Source organism: Salmo salar, unplaced genomic scaffold, assembly GCF_905237065.1.
Source record: "Salmo salar unplaced genomic scaffold, Ssal_v3.1, whole genome shotgun sequence".
Taxonomy (NCBI): Eukaryota; Metazoa; Chordata; class Actinopteri; order Salmoniformes; family Salmonidae; genus Salmo; species Salmo salar.
The window spans coordinates 319627-335919 of record NW_025548253.1 but is presented as its reverse complement, the minus strand read 5'-3'; the positions used below and the strand labels follow the sequence as shown (position 1 = coordinate 335919).

The following is a 16293-nucleotide window of genomic DNA, read 5'->3' as shown; positions in this document are numbered from 1 at the left end:
AAAAAATGTTTGGGGGGGGCTGCCTCTCGTGCCTGTTGCGCTCTCTCTCCTCATACCATCGCCTCTCCGCTCTCGCCGCCTCGATCTCCCACTGCGGGAGGCGATAATCCCCAGCCTGAGTCCATGGTCCCTCTCCGTCCAGGATTTGTTCCCACGTCCATGAGTCCATCATGCTGCTCTCCTGGTGCTGCTCCTTCCTCCGCTGCTTGGTCCTTTTGTGGTGGGTAATTCTGTAAGGGCTGTCTGAAGAGAGAGACCAAGGTGCAGCGGAGTTAGTGTTCATCATTAGAATTTAATAGCCCAACGTGAACACTTTACAAAAACAAGAAAACTGACAGCCAAAACAGTCCTGTCAGGTGCAAACACTAACAGAAACAATTACCCACAAAACCCAAAGGAAAAACATGCTCCTTATGTGTGACTCCCAATCAGCAACAACGAGCTTCAGCTGTGCCTGATTGGGAGCCACACACGGCCCAAAACAAAGAAATACAAAAACATAGAAAAAGGAACATAGAACGCCCAACCAATGTAACACCCTGGCCTAACCAAAATAAAGAACAAAAAACCCCTCTCTATGGCCAGGGCGTTACAGACATCAAGGCAAAGGGTGGCTTTTTGACACTTTTTGGTTACGACATGATTCCATATGTGTTATTTCATAGTTTTGATGACTTCACTATTATTCTACAATGTAGAAAATAGTAAAAATAAAGAAAAATCCTTGAATGAGTAGGTGTGTCCAAACATTTGACTGGTACTGTAGCTACACTGGTTGTACAAAACATTAAGAACACCTTACTAATATTGAGTTGCACCCCATTTTACAATCAGAACAGCCTCAATGCGTCAGTGCATGGACTCTACAAGGTGTCAATAGTGTTCCACAGGGATGCTGGTCCATGTTGACTCCAATGCTTCCCACAGTTGTGTCGAGTTGACTGAATGTCCTGTGGGTGGTGGACCATTCTTGTTACACTCGGAAAACTGTTGAGCATGATAAACCCAGCAGCGTTGCAGTTCTTGACACAAACCGATGCACCTGTCACCTACTACCATACCCCGTTCAAAGGCACTTAAAATATTTTGTCTTGCCCATTCACCCTCTGAATGGTACACATACACAATCCATGGCTCAATTGATCGAAGAGGATTTAATGAAGTGTCATGGAAAGAGTAGGTGTACATAACGTTTGGTACACTCAGTGTATACGGCACATGGGAATAGAAAAAAGGAATGGTCTACGGAGATAGGTTGGATTGGCTGAGAGTAGCTGAGGGGTGGGATAGGCTGAGAGTAGCTGAGGGGTGGGATAGGCTGAGAGTAGCTGAGGGGTGGGATTGGCTGAGAGTAATTGAGGGGTGGGATTGGCTGAGAGTAGTTGAGGGGTGGGATTGGCTGAGAGCAGCTGAGTGGTAGCCTTTGTCCTCCGAAGAGGGGGTGGTGGACGGGCCAATAAATAAAAATGATAAAATGATCATATCTACCTTGGCACAAAACAACCTTTATTTTAGGACATGTTTCCAGATGTAAAATGAAATAGGAAGAAAGGGAATCTCTTTCAGGGACTGTGTTCAGCCACTAGAGGGTGCTGCTACCCATTCTACGTGTGACGATCAGGGAGAACGAGCTATTATATCCCACATCATTTAGGCTTTTAGTCAGGCTTGGGGTCAATTCCATTTAAATTCCATTCAGAATGGGCCTTGGAGGTCATAGGCCCCCCTCAGACGATCCCGCAGGTGAAGAAGCCGGATGTGGAGGTCCTGGGCTGTCGTGGTTACACGTGGTCTGCGGTTGTGAGCCCGGTTGGACTTACCGCCAAATTCTCTAAAACGATGTTGGAGGCGGCTTATAGTAGAGAAATGAACATTAAATTATCTGGCAACAACTGTGGTGGACATCCCTGCAGTCAGCATGCCAGTTGTATGCTCCCTCATCTGTGTCATTGTGTTGTGTGACAAAACGGCATAATAGCACAAGGTGCACCTGTGTAATGATCATGCTGTTTAATCAGCTTCTTGATATGCTACACTTGTCAAGTGGATGGATTATCTTGGCTAAAGGAGAAATGCAAAGGAGAAATGCTCACTAACAGGGATGTAAAAAAGATTGTGAGAGAAATAAGCTTTTTGTGTGTATGGAACATTTCTGGAATTTTGTATTTCAGGACATGGAACATGGGAACAACACTTTAAATGTTGCGTTTACATTTTTGTTCATTGTGTATATAGTTTTATACACTTTCATAATAAACATGTTTAAAATAAATCAATGAAAATGTGTCTGATAAATTCCCATTGACATGAAGGACATTATAAACCCGAGGACCATTTTACAGTGGCTATCGCTCGTCGCCAGACAATTTATAGTACTGTTGATTTTATTGTGTAACCATGAGATTTATTTACCAACAAACCAACTGTCTTTCAGTAAAAACAATCTTTTAATTTACATAGACGTCTGTCTCTTTACTCGTTACATCAACGTATAGGCTGTTTAACTGTGTGCTGTGAGAGTTATAATTGCGACAGGATGTTCTGAGAACAGCGGTGTTGGCATCGGCGGGTTTATTCTGGTGGTAATGTCGCGGTGGTTTAGCAGGTAGGACATTAGCAGGACGTTGTGGAACTACAAGGTAATCCAAACAACCCCGCTTGCCCTCCTCAATAGTCAATACAGCCCGTTATCTCTATCCCACTCAATAAAGGAGTCAGTGATTTACCATAATAATGGTAATAATAAATATTTGCTATTTGATAAATTAGGACTAGGCTTCCTGGTTAAATAAAGGTGAAACATATGGAATTATAAGAAAAATAAAACTGTATTGATTTTCAGTCACCTAAATACGTTGTACTCGTTTACTTGTTTTATTCTATTCCTGGGTGTGAAATCACTTGTCCCACTATGAATGTAGCTCGCCTACTGTTGGGGGATGAGAGAGTGATCCCTGGACAACTACCCTACAACCCTGTCCAGTATGCCTTGAAAGCCCCCTTGATAAAAGCCCGGAGGAACAGAACAACCGGACTCGGTTTGTACATTTGAAGTGAATGCGTGTGCTCCTTATATATCCCGCCGCGACCTGCGGAGAGAGAGTCGTTCAATCAGATTGCACAGCATGAGTGTGTAAGGAGGGAGGGGGGAGGCAGGAGGGTAGGTATGCCCCATGCCTGAGCCTGACAGAGATGCTCACACTCCAGCAACACTGTGAGGGAGTAACGAGGAGAGTCTGGAGTTATGGAAACACAGACGACACGGTAAAGAACGTTTTCTCCCGTTTCTTCAGACGATTCGCGGACGGTTGATTCCGCTTTGGAGTTGGACAACCGGATTCTAAAATAAAGTGTTGCGAACGGCACTTGTACACTCATTTATATCTGCGGGCCTGTGTTTGGAAAGTAGAGCAGAATAACAACATCGCAGCGAGGGAGGAATGAAATCCACCGCTCATTTCGGAACCCGCGGCGCACGTCGTTTTTAGTCCAGAACATAACCTGTTACTCATCGTGCACAGTCTGTTCGCTTCTCTGAGTGAGTGGGCTATAGAAAACGGGAAATATAGATTTGATTGATCTTATTGAGGGCTAGTCTACTATCGGCTTCCCTCGCGTGTCATGCACCTTTATTATCAGATATGAGGCAAACAGCGTGACGACATAGCCACCAAATAACGTCAATGCTTTCCCAGGAGGGTAAAAAACACAACAACACTCAAGTTAACTATTGAAAGCAATTTCACTCAAACATGAGTTCTTCCGGCGGCAGAAAGGTAGATATTCTATATGTCGGTGTGTTTGACTTATTATTTCCATGGAACTAAAATTGGGAAATTAATTTAGTCCATTTCCCCGGAGCGAGTTGTTTTTTTTGGGGTAGCTTCATCTTGCGACACGTGAAAATAGCGTGCACGTTTGGAGTTACGATGCTGGTCACTTGGGTCACATTTATTCAAGCGTTCCTAATACTGCTGGTGAAAGGAACCGACCAATGGAGCCTCCGGGAGTCCTCTAACTGCGAGCTCAATAAGAAAGTAAGTGCCCTCATATCACGTTCTCTCTAATATAATTAGTCTTATATCTAATTAGTCTTACCCCTTTTCTATACATTGAAACAGTATTTAAATCAACCGGGATTTGAGTAGGTCTATTTGAATGTCCGCTGTCCAGTTTCAGCCTATAAATTATGTGATATGATTCTTCTTCCAGTCACTTTTTTTATTTGTAAAAAGTTTTTTTTCTTTTTTAGGCTAGTTCATTCATTCATTCATTCAACCTGTAAAGTTTCCATTTCCTCTGAGAGCGCAGTTCATATCAGATGTGTATTGTGTTAGTCCAGTGTACCTGTAAATCAGACATGATCAGTCTATTATCGAGAATCAAATAGCCAACCACATTTAGAATCAACAGTCTCAGTCAATTTAAATTTCACCCTGTTCCCGCTGTCTGTTTGCAATGGATAAGAACTTTTATTAGTTTGTGGTTATTAGTAAGTCTGTTCTAGAAGGGTTACCTAGTAAAATGCTTCGTTTGTCCAGTTTAACTTTAGTGACATAGTTGGATGAATGACATCACACACACACAGCCAGCCATAAGGCCATTGTTCACATAAATTACTTTATATGATCAGGTTTTGGGTTGACCAAAAAACGCTAATTTGGTTTTATAGCCTGGTAATAATAACACTAATGGGGTTTTATAGCCTGGTAATAATACTAATTGTGGTTTTATAGCCTGGTAATAAAAACACTAATGTGGTTTTATAGCCTGGTAATAATAACACTAATGGGGTTTTATAGCCTGGTAATAAAAACACTAATGTGGTTTTATAGCCTGGTAATAATAACACTAATGGGGTTTTATAGCCTGGTAATAATAACACTAATGGGGTTTTATAGCCTGGTAATAATAACACTAATGTGGTAGTATAGGCCGTAATAATCAAATCAAATCAAATGTATTTATATAGCCCTTCTTACATCAGCTGATATCTCAAAGTGCTGTACAGAAACCCAGCCTAAACCCCCAAACAGCAAGCAATGCAGATGTAGAAGCACGGTGGCTAGGAAAAACTCCCTAGAAAGGCCAGAACCTAGGAAGAAACCTAGAGAGGAACCAGGCTATGAGGGGTGGCCAGTCCTCTTCTGGCTGTGCCGGGTGGAGATTATAACAGAACATGGCCAAGATGTTCAAATGTTCATAAATGACCAGCATGGTCAAATAATAATAATCACACTGGTTGTCGAGGGTGCAACAAGTCAGCACATCAAGAGTAAATGTCAGTTGGCTTTTCATAGCCGATCATTGAGAGTATCTCAACCGCTCCTGCTGTCTCTAGAGAGTTGAAAACAGCAGGTCTGTGACAGGTAGCACACCCGGTGAACAGGTCAGGGTTCCAGCAGGTCTGGGACAGCAGGTCTGGGACAGGTAGTACGTCCGGTGAACAGGTCAGGGTTCCAGCAGGTCTGGGACAGCAGGTCTGGGACAGGTAGCACGTCCGGTGAACAGGTCAGGGTTCCATAGCCGCAGGCAGAACAGTTGAAACTGGAGCAGCAGCACGGCCAGGTGGACTGGGGACAGCAAGGAGTCATCATGCCAGGTAGTCCTGAGGCATGGTCCTAGGGCTCAGGTCCTCCTACTAATGTGGTAGTATAGCCTGGTAATAATAACACTAATGGGGTAGTATAGCCTGGTAATAATAACACTAATGGGGTAGTATAGCCTGGTAATAATAACACTAATGGGGTAGTATAGCCTGGTAATAATAACACTAATGGGGTAGTATAGCCTGGTAATAATAACACTAATGGGGTAGTATAGCCTGGTAATAATAACACTAATGGGGTAGTATAGCCTGGTAATAATAACACTAATGGGGTAGTATAGCCTGGTAATAATAACACTAATGTGGTAGTATAGCCTGGTAATAATAACACTAATGGGGTAGTATAGCCTGGTAATAATAACACTAATGGGGTAGTATAGCCTGGTAATAATAACACTAATGGGGTAGTATAGCCTGGTAATAATAACACTAATGGGGTAGTATAGCCTGGTAATAATAACACTAATGGGGTAGTATAGCCTGGTAATAATAACACTAATGGGGTAGTATAGCCTGGTAATAATAACACTAATGTGGTAGTATAGCCTGGTAATAATAACACTAATGTGGTAGTATAGCCTGGTAATAATAACACTACATGTGGTAGTATAGCCTGGTAATAATAACACTACTAATGTGGTAGTATAGCCTGGTAATAATAACACTACTAATGTGGTAGTATAGCCTGGTAATAATAACACTAATGGGGTAGTATAGCCTGGTAATAATAACACTAATGGGGTAGTATAGCCTGGTAATAATAACACTAATGGGGTAGTATAGCCTGGTAATAATAACACTAATGGGGTAGTATAGCCTGGTAATAATAACACTAATGGGGTAGTATAGCCTGGTAATAATAACACTAATGTGGTAGTATAGCCTGGTAATAATAACACTAATGTGGTAGTATAGCCTGGTAATAATAACACTAATGGGGTAGTATAGCCTGGTAATAATAACACTAATGGGGTAGTATAGCCTGGTAATAATAACACTAATGGGGTAGTATAGCCTGGTAATAATAACACTAATGGGGTAGTATAGCCTGGTAATAATAACACTAATGGGGTAGTATAGCCTGGTAATAATAACACTAATGGGGTAGTATAGCCTGGTAATAATAACACTAATGGGGTAGTATAGCCTGGTAATAATAACACTAATGGGGTAGTATAGCCTGGTAATAATAACACTAATGGGGTAGTATAGCCTGGTAATAATAACACTAATGGGGTAGTATAGCCTGGTAATAATAACACTAATGTGGTAGTATAGCCTGGTAATAATAACACTAATGTGGTAGTATAGCCTGGTAATAATAACACTAATGGGGTAGTATAGCCTGGTAATAATAACACTAATGTGGTAGTATAGCCTGGTAATAATAACACTAATGGGGTAGTATAGCCTGGTAATAATAACACTAATGGGGTAGTATAGCCTGGTAATAATAACACTAATGGGGTAGTATAGCCTGGTAATAATAACACTAATGGGGTAGTATAGCCTGGTAATAATAACACTAATGGGGTAGTATAGCCTGGTAATAATAACACTAATGTGGTAGTATAGCCTGGTAATAATAACACTAATGGGGTAGTATAGCCTGGTAATAATAACACTAATGGGGTAGTATAGCCTGGTAATAATAACACTAATGGGGTAGTATAGCCTGGTAATAATAACACTAATGGGGTAGTATAGCCTGCTAATAATAACACTAATGGGGTAGTATAGCCTGCTAATAATAACACTAATGGGGTAGTATAGCCTGGTAATAATAACACTAATGGGGTAGTATAGCCTGGTAATAATAACACTAATGTGGTAGTATAGCCTGGTAATAATAACACTAATGGGGTAGTATAGCCTGGTAATAATAACACTAATTCACTCATGTTTCTTTTTCTTCTTCTTTCACCGTCGGCAGCAAAGTGATCTGAACTCTTTCCTGTGGACCATCAAACGTAACCCTCCGTCCTACTTCTACGGCACGATCCACGTCCCTTACACGCGCGTCTGGGACTTTATCCCAGAGAACTCCAAGAAGGCTTTCCAGGAGAGCAACATGGTTTACTTGGAGCTGGACTTGACCGATCCCTACACCATCTCAGCCCTGACCAGCTGCCAGCTCCTCCCCCAGGGGGGAACCCTACAGGATGTTCTACCCAGGGACATCTACGGACGCCTCAAGAGGCACTTGGAGTACGTCAAGCTCATGATGCCGTCGTGGATGACTCCTGACCAGAGGGGTAAAGGACTCTACGCTGACTACCTGTTTAATGCAATAGCTGGGAACTGGGAGAGGAAGAGGCCTGTTTGGGTGATGTTGATGGTGAACTCGTTGACGGAGGCGGACATCAAGACGAGGGGTGTCCCGGTGTTGGATCTGTACCTGGCTCAGGAGGCAGAGAGGATGAGGAAGAGGACAGGAGCCGTTGAGAAGGTGGAGGAGCAGTGTCACCCACTCAATGGACTGAACTTCTCTCAGGTGAGTGGGTCCGTCTGAAAGTGAACCTTATTTCTTATATAGTGCGGCTCTACTTTTGACCAGGACCCTCTTGTAAATCCCTATATGTTGGAGGGTTTTCAAGCTACTGAATCTGCCGGCTAAATAAATCCTGCCAGGAGATGGTGATGTTTCAAATAGACCTATCATCAAGGGGGGGCGGCAGGTAGCCTAGTGGTAAGAGTGGAGGGGCGGCAGGTAGCCTAGTGGTTAGAGTGGAGGGGCGGCAGGTAGCTTAGTGGTTAGAGTGGAGGGGCGGCAGGTAGCCTAGTGGTTAGAGTGGAGGGGCTGGAGGGGCGGCAGGTAGCCTAGTGGTTAGAGTGGAGGGGAGGCAGGTAGCCTAGTGGTTAGAGTGGAGGGGCGGCAGGTAGCCTAGTGGTTAGAGTGGAGGGGCGGCAGGTAGCCTAGTGGTAAGAGTGGAGGGGCGGCAGGTAGCCTAGTGGTTAGAGTGGAGGGGCGGCAGGTAGCCTAGTGGTTAGAGTGGAGGGGCGGCAGGTAGCCTAGTGGGTAGAGTGGAGGGGCGGCAGGTAGCCTAGTGGTTAGAGTGGAGGGGCGGCAGGTAGCCTAGTGGTAAGAGTGGAGGGGCGGCAGGTAGCCTAGTGGTAAGAGTGGAGGGGCGGCAGGTAGCCTAGTGGTTAGAGTGGAGGGGCGGCAGGTAGCCTAGTGGTAAGAGTGGAGGGGCGGCAGGTAGCCTAGTGGTTAGAGTGGAGGGGCGGCAGGTAGCCTAGTGGTAAGAGTGGAGGGGCGGCAGGTAGCCTAGTGGTTAGAGTGGAGGGGCGGCAGGTAGCCTAGTGGTTAGAGTGGAGGGACGGCAGGTAGCCTAGTGGTTAGAGTGGAGGGGCGGCAGGTAGCCTAGTGGTAAGAGTGGAGGGGCGGCAGGTAGCCTAGTGGTAAGAGTGGAGGGGCGGCAGGTAGCCTAGTGGTAAGAGTGGAGGGGCGGCAGGTAGCCTAGTGGTTAGAGTGGAGGGGCGGCAGGTAGCCTAGTGGTTAGAGTGGAGGGGCGGCAGGTAGCCTAGTGGTAAGAGTGGAGGGGCGGCAGGTAGCCTAGTGGTAAGAGTGGAGGGGCGGCAGGTAGCCTAGTGGTTAGAGTGGAGGGGCGGCAGGTAGCCTAGTGGTTAGAGTGGAGGGGCGGCAGGTAGCCTAGTGGTTAGAGTGGAGGGGCGGCAGGTAGCCTAGTGGTTAGAGTGGAGGGGCGGCAGGTAGCCTAGTGGTTAGAGTGGAGGGGCGGCAGGTAGCCTAGTGGTTAGAGTGGAGGGGCGGCAGGTAGCCTAGTGGTTAGAGTGGAGGGGCGGCAGGTAGCCTAGTGGTTAGAGTGGAGGTATCCCCCTTTCACTATCACTAGCTAACAGGGGAAAATTGGCTAGGTAGCTAACTTGATTCTTCTTCCACGTTAAAAAGCTTTGGATTGGTGCTCCTCAGTGGTGTAAACATGGGTGACAGAGAGTTTTCTTCCAACATATTTGTTGCACCAGTCTCAGTGCTATTCCATTTAAACCTAAGTCATATTGAGATTGACTTTATAATTGAAACCTAACCTAGGCTGTGATCTGAGCTATCACTGGCCTATCACCTAAACCCCCACTATACAACACAACTGTTTCCTAGCCTCCCTGGCATGCTTTTTGTCACTATCACTAAAAATCTAAACAAAATTCTATTAAAAACAAAATATAAATGTCTTTATACAATTATAACTGAATAAAAATGAGCAAATCAGGTCTGAAAATTAACTGAAACTAAACTGAATTTCAATAAAAGAAATTGAAAAACCAATAGAAATAAAAATGAATGTAAAAACACAATCTACAGTGTTATAACCTTATACTGATATAACCTTATACAGATATAACCCTGTCTACAGTGTTATAACCTTATACAGATATAACCCTGTCTATAGTGTTATAACCTTATACAGATATAACCCTGTCTATAGTGTTATAACCTTATACAGATATAACCCTGTCTACAGTGTTATAACCTTATACAGATATAACCCTGTCTACAGTGTTATAACCTCATACAGATATAACCCTGTCTACAGTGTTATAACCTTATACAGATATAACCCTGTCTACAGTGTTATAACCTTATACAGATATAACCCTGTCTACAGTGTTATAACCTTATACAGATATAACCCTGTCTATAGTGTTATAACCTCATACAGATATAACCCTGTCTATAGTGTTATAACCTCATACAGATATAACCCTGTCTACAGTGTTATAACCTCATACAGATATAACCCTGTCTATAGTGTTATAACCTCATACAGATATAACCCTGTCTACAGTGTTATAACCTCATACAGATATAACCCTGTCTATAGTCTTATAACCTCATACAGATATAACCCTGTCTATAGTGTTACAACCTCAAACAGATATAACCCTGTCTACAGTGTTATAACCTCATACAGATATAACCCTGTCTACAGTGTTATAACCTCATACAGATATAACCCTGTCTATAGTGTTATAACCTTATACAGATATAACCCTGTCTACAGTGTTATAACCTCATACAGATATAACCCTGTCTATAGTGTTATAACCTCATACAGATATAACCCTGTCTATAGTGTTATAACCTCATACAGATATAACCCTGTCTACAGTGTTATAACCTCATACAGATATAACCCTGTCTACAGTGTTATAACCTTATACAGATATAACCCTGTCTATAGTGTTATAACCTTATACAGATATAACCCTGTCTACAGTGTTATAACCTCATACAGATATAACCCTGTCTATAGTGTTATAACCTCATACAGATATAACCCTGTCTATAGTGTTACAACCTCAAACAGATATAACCCTGTCTACAGTGTTATAACCTCATACAGATATAACCCTGTCTATAGTGTTACAACCTCAAACAGATATAACCCTGTCTACAGTGTTATAACCTTATACAGATATAACCCTGTCTACAGTGTTATAACCTCATACAGATATAACCCTGTCTATAGTGTTATAACCTTATACAGATATAACCCTGTCTACAGTGTTATAAACTTGGTTTATACAGATGTGAAGAATTCTCTCTCTTTCTTTCTGTCTCGCTCGCTCTGTCTCTGGCTCGCTCGCTCTCTCTATCCCTCTCTCTCTCTGTCTCGCTCGCTCTCTCTCTGTCTGTCTGTCTGTCTGTCTGTCTGTCTGTCTGTCTGTCTGTCTGTCTGTCTGTCTGTCTGTCTGTCTGTCTGTCTGTCTGTCTGTCTGTCTGTCTGTCTGTCTGTCTGTCTGTCTGTCTGTCTGTCTGTCTGTCTGTCTGTCTGTCTGTCTGTGTCTCTCTCTCTGTCTCTCTCTCTGTCTCTCTCTCTGTCTCTCTCTCTGTCTCTCTCTCTCCCCCTCTCCCTCAATTTAAGGGGCTTTATTGTCATGGGAAACATATGTTTACATTGTCAAAGCAAGTGAAATAGATAATAAACAAAAGTGAAATAAACAATATAAAATGTACAGTAAACATTACACTCACAGAAGTTCCAAAGGAATAGAGTCATTTCAGATGTCATATTATGGCCATATACAGTGTTGTAACGATGTGTAAATAGTACAAAAGGGAAAATAAATAAACATAAATATGGGTTGTCTCTCTCTCTCTCTCTTTCTGCTTCATTCCCATCAGTGTTTCAGATATGAGATAATTATTTCTATGACCAAGCTAAACATACTTTACCACCTTATTAAACCAAGCGTGGAGCTTTTCAATAGCGCTAGTGATTTTAACTTGCACTGAACAAAAATATAAACGGAACATGCAACAATTTCAAGGATTTAATTGAGTTACAGTTCATATAAGGAAATCAGTGAATTCACATGACTGGGAATACAGATTATGCATCTGTTGGTCAGATACCTTAAAGAAAAGGTAGTGGAGTGGATCAGAAAACCAGTCAGTATCTGGTGTGACCACCATTTACCTCAAGCAGCGTGACACATCTCCTTCACGTAGAGTTGATCAGGCTGTTGATTGTGGCCTGTGGAATGTTGTCCCACTCCTCTTCAATGGCTGTGCGAAGTTGCTGGATATTGGTCCATGCCACATGGGGCCGTGCGTTATCATGCTGAAACATGAGGTGATGGCGGTGGATGAATGGCACGGCAATGGGCCTCAGGATCTCATCACGGTATCTCTGTGCGTTCAAATTACCATCGATAAAATGCAATTGTGTTCGTTGTCCGTAGCTTATGCCTGTCCCCATACCATAACCCCACCTCCACCACTCTGTTCACAACGTTAACATCAGCAAACCGCTCATCCACAGAACACCATCTGCCTGGTACAGCTGAAACCCGGATTCATTTGTGAAGAGCCAGTGGCAATCGAAGGTGAGCATTTGCCCACTCAAGTCTGTTACTATGCCAAACTGCAGTCAGGTCAAGACCCTGGTGAGGACGACGAGCACGCTGATGAGCTTCCCTGAGACGGTTTCTGACAGTTTGTGCAGATATTCTTAGGGTGTGCAAACCAACAGTTTTAATCGCTGTCCGGGATGGCTGGTCTCAGACGATCCCGCAGGTGAAGAAGCCGGATGTGGAGGTCCTGGGCTTGCGTGGTTACACGTGGTCTGTGTTTGTGAGGCCGGTTGCACGTGCTGTAGAATTCTCTAAAAAGATGTTGGAGGTGGCTTATGGTAGAGAAATGGACATTCAATTCTCTGGAAACAGCTCTGCTGGACATTCCTGCAGTCAGCATGTCAATTGCACACTACCTCTAAACTTGAGGCGTCTGTGGCGCCAAATACACTTGTTTTAGTAGCGCTACAAGATGGCCCTGTCATAAATGGTGGCCTCAAAACCAATCAAAATAGTTTGGTAGTGTTATGATTATGTAAATGGTTCTCTCTCTCTCTCTCAATGGTCGAGTCCCAAGTTATACCCTACATAGTGCACTGCTTTTGACCAGGGCCATAGGGAAAGTAAGGCTCTACAAAGAGAATAGGGTGCCATTTGGGATGCATCCTATGAAAGGATGAGCCCATGTGAATACAATGGATGTCCTTCTTTTCCACTCTGCTTGGCCTCTATTTGGGCGAGCTGCCGTTGATTTGCTGAGTTTGCCCACAGCAGACCATCTATTTGAACTGGTTGGTAATCAGATTAGATTCTCTAATGAGTGATGTTTCATCTAAAGAATGGAACAGCGATGTTTCATCTAAAGAATGGAACAGCAATGTTTCAACTAAAGAATGGAACAGCGATGTTTCAACTAAAGAATGGAACAGCGATGTTTCAACTAAAGAATAGAACAGCAATGTTTCAACTAAAGAATGGAACAGCGATGTTTCAACTAAAGAATGGAACAGCGATGTTTCAACTAAAGAATAGAACAGCGATGTTTCATCTAAAGAATAGAACAGCGATGTTTCAACTAAAGAATGGAACAGCGATGTTTCAACTAAAGAATGGAACAGCGATGTGTCATCTAAAGAATGGAACAGCAATGTTTCATCTAAAGAATGGAACAGCGATGTTTCAACTAAAGAATAGAACAGCGATGTTTCAACTAAAGAATGGAACAGCGATGTTTCAACTAAAGAATGGAACAGCGATGTTTCAACTAAAGAATAGAACAGCGATGTTTCATCTAAAGAATAGAACAGCGATGTGTCATCTAAAGAATGGAACAGAGATATTTGATTTGATTTAGGTTGTGTCTGAAATGTCAGCCTATTCCTATATCCTATTCTTAGAGCTCTGGACAAAAGGAGTGCACTACATAGGGAATAGGGTGCACATAGGGAATAGGGTGCCATTTGGGACACAGTGGTTGGCTTCTCTTCATGCCTTCACTACTCCCTCTCAGCACCAGGTATATTTCACACTAAGGTGCTTAGTTTCTTTTCTCTTGTTTACCAAACAGACAGATATTACATTCATCCACATTCCTCTGTCTGTCTGTCTGTCTGTCTGTCTGTCTGTCTGTCTGTCTGTCTGTCTGTCTGTCTGTCTGTCTGTCAGAGAGATTGTGTGGATGTCAGTAAGACCATAGAAAAGTTATAATTTCAAAAGTTACCAGTTCTAATTCTCTAAATGTATGGTGCTATTGTCATAGTAGTCCGAAGAGGATCTATTTGTGTCTCTTGGTGTCGTTTAAACAGGTTTACAAAACAGAAACGTTAGGCGTTGTATATCTGATGTCATAGAGATGTCGGAGACACTATGTGAAAGGATGTAGTATTTTCATTCAGTCACAGTTTTAATTCCCCCAATTTACGGCTTTTGTTAGAAAGAGGCTTTCATTTTTGTCTCTTGGTGTCATTTGTTCAGTTAACTGAAAAGTAAGCGAGCCTTGTCCGAGCCGGAATGGCCCGTAGGGGCAGGAGAGAGGCTATCTCCCGTTTCAGTAGCTTGAGACAGCTTGATGTACCCACTCTGGACAGGACGCTCAACTGGAAGGTGATCAGATTGTCACCTGTTTCCAACAAGACCTTTTTTGTTCCAGAGTTAAATAGCTTTTGGAAAACATATCCCATCTCCTCTTCCCTATACTACCCTGGGACTTTCCATATCCCATCTCCTCTTCCCTATACTACCCTGGGACTTTCCATATCCCATTTCCTTTTCCCTATACTACCCTGGGCCTTTCCGGGGTTGTAAAGCTTGTTGAGGATTTAATAGCTTGTCTCTGTTTAACACCAGGATTGAATAGCTTGTCCCAGTTTAACACCATGCCAAGAGTGTGCAAAGCTGTTATCAAGGCAAAGGGCAAATACTTTGAAGAATCTCAAATATAAAATATATGTTGATTTGTTTAACACTTTTTTTGGTTACTACATGATTCCATATGTGTTATTTCATAGTTTTGATGTTTTAAATATTATTATACAATGTAGAAAATAGTAAAAAAAATAAAATAAAAAAAAATCCCATGAATGAGTAGGTGTGAACAAACTTTTGACTGGTACTGTAAATAGTTGGCCCAAATATCAGTCAACTTAAAAAGATGTGTTTGCTCAACTTCTCTCATATGTTCATTTAACTACAAATTATAATTTGGCCATTTTACCTAGAGAAGGATGTGGAACTAGTTACACACACTGCTTTTAACAAACAATGTTTTCAACGTACATATTTCACACACATTGTCATTGTACATGTTTATTTATACAGTAATTGATATTCATCACCTGGGATTTGAACTCAGAACCTCTTGGTTAATGGCATTCTGAGCTGCCTGTGACATCACCATGATTTAATTAGATAAAAATGTTTTGATGTTGCTTTTAAAAAAATCATGAACCTGTCAATTTTAAGTTATAACCTCTACGAATATCTTGTCAATAAGGTTTAACTTCAGCACGTCTTAGTCAGTATTAATTAATAATATATACTGAACATGAATATAAACGCAACATATAAAGTGTTGGTCCCATGTTTCATGAGCTGAAATAAAAGATCCCAGAAATGTTCCGTACGCACAAAAATCTTATTTTGCACAAATGTTGTGCACAAATTTGTTTACACCTCTGTTAGTGAGCATTTCTCCTTTGCCAAGATAATCCATCCACCTGACAGGTTTGGCATATCAAGAAGCTGATTAAACGGCATGATCATTACACAGGTGCACCTTGTGCTGGGGACAATAAAAGGACACTCTAAAATGTGCAATTTTGTCAAACAACACAATGCCACATATGTCATGGTTGTCGTAAGGAGAGGACCAAAACAAAGCAGGGACATGTATACTCATCTTCTTTATTGCCGGGAAAAGAAGGAAAAAACCAAACAAACACGTATACAAAAATAACAAAACTATGAACGACACAATAACAGTCTTGAAGGCAACACAGCAATCCAAGAACAATCTCCCACAAACACTTAACCAAACACATACCCATATATAGGACTCTCAATCAGAGGCAACTAGAAAATACCTGTCTCCAATTGAGAGTCCAACCCCAATAAACTAGACATAGAAATACAAAAGACTCGAGACCACATAGAAATACAAACATAGAACATAAACCCGGAAATAATAAATCAAACACCCAACTACAAAAACCACCACCCCGAACCACATAAAACAAATACCCTCTGCCACGTCCTGACCAAACTACAATAACAAATAACCCTTATACTGGTCAGGACGTGGCAACAGATGTCTCAAGTTTTGAGGGAGCGCGTAATTGGCATGCTGACTACAGGTATGTCCACCAGAGCTG

General features: G+C 42.4%; 1 protein-coding gene across 1 annotated transcript in view; it reads left to right on the top strand.

The window, feature by feature from the left end:
- Positions 1-3181: 3181 nt before the first annotated feature.
- The window catches only part of LOC106572374 (metalloprotease TIKI1), a 172259-nt gene continuing 159147 nt past the window's right edge, over positions 3182-16293 (top strand). The window contains exons 1-2 of the mRNA XM_045712108.1: positions 3182-4037; positions 7542-8102. Coding sequence (XP_045568064.1) covers positions 3930-4037; positions 7542-8102 — 669 coding nt within the window. The 5' untranslated portion in view covers positions 3182-3929. The remainder of the gene's footprint in view (positions 4038-7541; positions 8103-16293) is intronic.